The sequence below is a fragment of the Bos grunniens genome, chromosome 12, assembly GCF_055505025.1.
Source record: "Bos grunniens cultivar Pamir isolate PY7600 chromosome 12, Bosgru_T2T1.0, whole genome shotgun sequence".
NCBI lineage: Eukaryota > Metazoa > Chordata > Mammalia > Artiodactyla > Bovidae > Bos > Bos grunniens.
In genome coordinates this window covers 39,667,319-39,673,992 of record NC_141176.1, presented here as the reverse complement: position 1 = coordinate 39,673,992, position 6,674 = coordinate 39,667,319, and the positions used below count along the sequence as shown (strand labels likewise).

Here is a 6,674-nt window from a genome sequence, read left to right as displayed (position 1 = left end):
TCCACTTTCCATCTAGTGGAGTTAATTATATGAATGCTCTAGAACTTGGTTCAAATATCACCAATTCTTCTGTATTTTCAGAAGGAAATACAATTTTATAAGAAGATAGACAACTGGATACAATTCTTTCCTTATTTGGACATGCAACTTAGTATCTGTAAATCTATTTCTATAAAATGGACATAATTATGCTTTTAAGTTTGTTGTACTAGAGAAGTAAGAGGTGAGTAATGTAGATAGTGGATACAGTACTCCCAATGTTACTATGTAGTATAACTTTAGCCTTGTGTCAAGGTGGATCACAGGAAGTTTGCTTTTGGTCTTTTTACCTGGCATATTCCTCATAATGATCCATACAGCTAGCTGGCTTATGAACACTGAGTCTCTGCACATGACACCTTTTAAAGTAAAAATGAAAGATAGTGACAAAATATTCATGAAACAAGTTCCATGTCACAAATTTATTTTGCAATTCAGTGTCTTGAAACTGTTTTTATCCCTTAAAGATTGATGTATTTTCCTCCATTGCGTAAGTGTAACTCTGCAGTGTCATAAAGTTCAGAACCAAATCTGGTATTATAATAACGGTTACTACATTCCTTTCACAGATACTTTTTTATTTCTTTTATCTATTGCTTTGATTTTTCTATTTCTATTTTAATAACTATTTCAATCTTTGACATTTTATAAATTGATAGATATTCACAGGGAAGTAGGAAATGGCTAATTCTATTTTAAAGTATAATACATGCCTTCAAGTGATTTGTTACTCAAAATGTTCAAATCAATTTATATGAAAAATTGGGTACAATAAAAGCACTGAACTTTAGAATTTAATTTCAAAAAATAAAGATGATTTTTATGAAAGAGTCTATTATTTAAAATTCTACTAATTACAACAAAATGCATGCTATGTTGTTTAATATGTACTTTCAAATAAGTCTTTTTATTTATTTATTTTTTTTATTTGGAAGGAACAGCATTTCATTTTACTCTTGGTTCCACATTTCAAAAATTACACTGTCTGCATTTTGAATTAAGTGAAAGAGTTAAGAAAGGTCACTTTTTCTCCTTTGTATCTCAAAAATAAATGAACTTTGACTAAGTTTCAGATGCAAAACAAGAGGTCCACCACAGGCATTAATTTTAACAAAGTTATTTAAGACTCCCCCTTTCTTAAAGTGCTCCAGGAATTAGATGGGTGACTATGGGCTAACACCATATTTATCAAGTACTGGCAAAGGTTATAGCTGGGAAAGCCTTTGCTTATTGAATGGAAGAGGAGGTATCACAGAATTGAGTAACTGATAAAACTTCAATCTTGAATTAGGTTAGGTCTTGATCTGCTTCCAGCTAGTTGATCTCTTGAAATATGTGGGCTGTGCAGTAAGTTTTTGGTTGCTGTATGATTTTCTTCTTGCTTCTAAATTTCACATATTCTCAATTTGTTTTACAGGTCAACCTTTTTTCTTTGGACTAAACCAATGTGGATAAGGGAGCCCAAAAGGGAATTAATCAGTTTTGGTGCATATTTTGAAGACATCGTCACAGAACATATTGCTCTGAAGTTAGGGTTAAAGTGATACTTTGCATTAGGATAATGTGGAGGACAACATTCTCTCAGGAGAAAGTAAGCATTCTGAGCTTTCCTCTCCTAGGCATCTTCCCTCAGGCACTGAGACTGCAGCCATCCAATTCATGGGGACAGGCAGAAAGAGACTTCAAAAGTCAAATATATTTCCACAGCTAATTTTTAGCAAGTCTGGCAATGAGATCTTTCCATTCTTCTCTCTTCTTTGTGATGTATGTAGGAGTGAGTAGCTGCAGTAATGATTGTGGCTGTTGTCTAAAGAAGTTCTGACACAAGGCCTCAGTGTTACAGATCACATACATCCCACAGTCATAGCTGTTTTGTTGAGCAGGGGCTTTCTCTTCCACAAAGGCCAGTTTGTTTCCTTTTCTGCCTAAGAAAGCCTCTAGTTTCTCTGCTACCTGTTTTGCATGGAATGAGTTACTACTACCGTAAGAATCATAATGAAAAAAGCCATTTTTATCTTGCAGATATACCAACAAGCTCCAGTGGGTTCCCCCAGCTGTGTGGTTGGAATTATCATTGATGGCTAAAAATATAACTCTCTTATTGGGGAGGTCCAAGGGTTCAAGGAACATGGCGATTTCTGCTGGGTTGCCAGTGCACTTGATGAACTGAGTAACTTCGGGGCTGATGAAACAGACGTGGTCAGAGCAGTCATGAAATTGACTGTTGGCAAAGTACTCAAAGGCAAACCCAATAACATGGTCATTGAGCCAGCTTGGAGGATCCAGTAGTGAGATGTCTGATTGCCACAGTAGACTGTCCATGTAACTCAAGACTACTGGGTCCATCTTGTATTGACCAGGGCTGCTCAGAGATTCCAGAAGCTGCTTCGGGCCTCACCACCCCTACCAGCCTCCAAGCAGCTCTGTACTGGCCGGAAAAGCCTTTTTATTTGAGTCTCAAAGTACCTATCTTAGTCCATTTGAGATGCTACAACAAAAGTACCATAGATTAGGTTGCTTAAACAACTAATATTTATTTTTCACAGTCTTGGAGGCTGGGAAGTTCAAGATCAAGGAGCCAGCAAATATGATGTCTCATGAAATCAGGTTTTTTGTTCACAGACAACCATTTCTCAGAGTCCTCATATGATGGAAGAAGCAAAGGATCTCTCTGGGATCTCTTTTTTAAGGGCACTAGTCACATTCAAGAGGTCTGCCCTCAAGGCCTAATCAACTGCCAAAGATCTGATCTCCAAATATCATAACGTTAGGGGTTAGTTATCATCTTATGAACTTATGGGGAACAGAAACATACAGTCTATAGCAATGTCCTATAAGATAAGTAATAGCAGGACCCCATCCAACGGCCCCCTATAGACTTCACCAGAAACTTAAAAATCCCAAGACGTTTTGTGATCTACCCACTGCTCATTTACATAAACATAAGTAGTAGTTAATTACTTTGCTACTGGATTAGTTCTTACCATTTTTAACTCCTTAGGTACTTTTGGAGAGTTGCTTAGATCTAGGTACTTCAGATTCTCCATCTATAAAATTGAGCTATTATAATACCCATTGAAGAGTAGTATTATAATAAAGCTTTCTTATGTGATCAATGCAAAGAAATAAAAGAAAAGAATAGAACGGGAAAGACTGGAGATCTCTTCAAAAAAATTGGAGATACGAAGGGAACTTTTCGTGCAAAAAATGGAAACAATAAAAAACATAATTACAACAGGCTAATAGAAGCAGGAGTGATTAAGAAGATGTGGCAGGAGTTCACAGAGTACACAGAATAGCAAAAAATCAAACAAAACAACAAAAAAGAACCTTAATGACCCAAGTAGCCATGATGGTGTGGTCACTCACATAGAGCCAGACATACTGGAGTGTGAAGTCAAGTGGGCCCTGAGAAGCATTACTATGGACAAAGATAGTGGAGGTGATAGAATTCCAGATGAGCTATTTCAAATCTTAAAAGATGATGCTGTTAAAGTGCTGCACTCAGTATGCCAGCAAATTTGGAAAATTCAGCAATTGCAACAATATTGGAAAAAGTCAGTTTTCATGCCAACCCCAAAGAAAAGCAATGCCAAAAAAATGTTCCAACTTTAATACAGCTGTGCTTATTTCACATGCTAGTCAGATAATGCTCAAAATTCTTCAAGCTAGGCTTCAACAGTCCATGAACTGAGAACTTCCTGATGTACAAGCTGGATTCAGTAGAAGGAGAGGAACCAGAGATCAAATTGCCAACATTTGCTGTATCATAGAGAAAGAAAGGGAATTCCATAAAACTCTACCTTTGTTTCATTGACTATGCTAAAACCTTTGATTGTGTGTCAGTTCAGTTCAGTTTAGTCGCCCAATCATGTCTGACTCTTTGCAAACCCATGAATCGCAGCATGCCAAGCCACCCTGTATGTCACCAACTCCCAGAATTTACCCAAACTCATGTCCATCGAGTCAGTGATGCCATCCAGCCATATCATCCTCTGTCGTCCCCTTCTCCTCCTGCCCCCAATCCCTCCCAGCATCAGGCTCTTTTCTAATGAGTCAACTCTTCGCATGAGGTGGCCAAAGTATTGGAGTTTCAGCTTCAGCATCAGTCTTTCCAACGAACACCCAGGACTGATCTCCTTTAGGATGGACTGGTTGGATCTCCTCGCAGTCCAAGGGACTCGCAAGAGTCTTCTCCAACACCACAGTTCAAATGCATAAGTTCTTCAGTGCTCAGCTGTCTTCACAGTCCAACTCTCACATCTATATATGACCACTGGAAAAACCATAGCCTTGACTAGACGGACCTTTGTTGGCAAAGTAATGTCTCTGCTTTTCAATAAGCTATCTAGCTTGGTCATAACTTTCCTTGCAAGGAGTAAGCGTCTTTTAATTTCATGGCTGCAATCACCATCTGCAGTGATTTTGGAGCCCCAAAAAATGAAGTCTGACAGTGTTTCCACTGTTTCCCCATCTATTTCCCATGAAGTGATGGGACCAGATGCCATGATCTTAGTGTTCTGAATGTTGAGCTTTAAGCCAGATTTTTCACTCTCCTCTTTCACTTTCATCAAGGGGCTCTTTAGTTCCTCTTCACTTTCTGCCATGAGTGGTGTCATCTGCATATCTGAGGTTATTGATATTTCTCCTGGCAATCTTGATTCCAGCTTGTGCTTCATCCAGCCCAGCATTTCTCATGATGTACTCTGCATAGAAGTTAAATAAGCAGGGTGACAGTATACAGCCTTGAAGTACTCCTTTTCCTATTTGGAACCAGTCTGTTTTTCCATGTCCAGTTCTAACTGTTGCTTCCTGATCTGCATATAGGTTTCTCAAGAGGCAGGTCATGTGTTCTGGTATTTCCTTCTCTTTCAGAATTTCCCACAGTTTATTGTGATCCACACAGTCAAAGGCTTTTGCATAGTCAATAAGTGTGTGGATCATAACAAAGAGTGGAAAACTCTTAAAAAGATGGGATTACCAGATCATCTTACCTATCTCCTGAGAAACCTGTATGTGGGCAAAGAAACCACAGTTAGAAGCTTATGCGGAACAACTGACTGGTTCAAAATTGAGCAAGGAGTACTCCATGTCTGCTTATTGCCACCTTTTTAATTTAATTTATACACAGATAACATCATGGGAAATGCCAGGCTGGATAATTTCCAAGCCAAGTTAAGATTGTTGAGAGAAATATCAACCAACTCAGATATGCATATGATATCAATTGAATGGTAGAAAGCAAAGAGGAATTAAAAAACCTCTTAATGAGAGTGAAAGAAGAGAATGAAAAAGCTAACTTAACACTTAATATTAAAAAAACAAAAAACTAAGATCATGGCATCTGGTTCCATAACTTCATGGAAAATAGAAGGGGAAAATGTGGAAGGAGTGAGAGACTTCCTCTTTTTGGGATCTAAATTCACTGTGGTTGATGATGACAGCCAGGAAATTAGAAGACTATTTCTTCTTGCCAGGAATGCTATGACAAACCTAGACAGTGTACTAAAAAGCAAAGACATCACTTTGCTGACAAAGTGCTAACAAGGATATGATTTTTCCAGTCGTCATGTATGGATGTGAGTGAGGACAACAATAATTAAATAAGTGTAATTCACTGTGTGCGGTGGCTCAGTCCTGTCTGACTCTTTGCAACCCCATGGACTGTAGCCTGCCAGGCTCCTCTGTCCATGGAATTTTCCAGGCAAAAATACTGGAGCAGTTGCCATTTCCTATTCCAGGGTATCTTCCCAACCCAGGGATCAAACCTGCATCGTTTCCATTGCCAGGAAGATTCTTTACCAGTAGGACACCTGAGAAGCCCAATTCAATAATGCAATAATGCTGAACTATAAAGAAGGCAGAGCACCTAAGAATTGATGTGTTTGACTGTGGTACTGGAGAAGACGCTTGAGAGTACTTTTCACAGAAAGGAGATCAAAGCAGTCAATCCTAAAGGAAATCAACACTGAATACTCTTCGGAAGGACTGATACTGAAGCTGAAATTCCTGTACTTTGGCCACTTGATGCAAAGAGCTGACTCACTGGAAAAGACTCTGATGCTGGGCAAGATTAAGGGCAGGAGAAGGGGAAGTCAGAGGATTAGATGGTTGGATGGCACCACTGACTCAATGGACATTAGTTGACCACACTTGGGTAGACAATGAAGGTCAGCGAAACCTGGCGTACTGCAGTCCATGGGGTCACAAAGAGTTAGATATGACTTAGCAACTGAACAACAATAATTAAATAAATGCAATTCACTATACACAGTGGCTCAGTCCTGTCTGACTCTTTGCTACCCCATGGGCTGTAGCCTGCCAGGCTCCTCTGTCCATGAAATTTTCCAGGCAAAAATACTGGAGTAGGTTGCCATTTCCTTTTCCAGGGTATCTTCCCAACCAAGGGAACCTGCATCATTTTGCATTGGAAAGAAGATTCTTTACCATTGGGACACCTGAGAAGCCCAATTCAATAATGCAATATGTTAAAAGAATTAGAAAAATGGCTGGCATGTAATAACTAATCAATAATATTAATTATTTCTATTATACATTCTGAAATAAAAACTGTCCTCAATTACCAATGTCTGCTAAGGGCAAGAAAAGGGAAGCTATTTATTTCACCTATTCTA

The 6,674-nt window shown here is 38.7% G+C and overlaps 1 protein-coding gene across 1 annotated transcript; it reads right to left on the bottom strand.

Moving 5' to 3' along the window:
• Positions 1 to 943: 943 nt before the first annotated feature.
• Positions 944 to 2,476, bottom strand: LOC147361722 (sentrin-specific protease 8-like). Its single transcript, XM_086328507.1, has one exon. The coding sequence runs from the start codon at positions 2,383 to 2,385 to the stop codon at positions 1,747 to 1,749; it is 639 nt and encodes a 212-aa protein (XP_086184633.1). The 5' UTR covers positions 2,386 to 2,476; the 3' UTR covers positions 944 to 1,746.
• Positions 2,477 to 6,674: the final 4,198 nt, after the last annotated feature.

Coding starts and splice junctions, on each gene's coding strand:
- LOC147361722 (XM_086328507.1), bottom strand. CDS start 2,385: ATGGACCCAGTAGTCTTGAGTTACATGGACAGTCTACTGTGGCAATCA.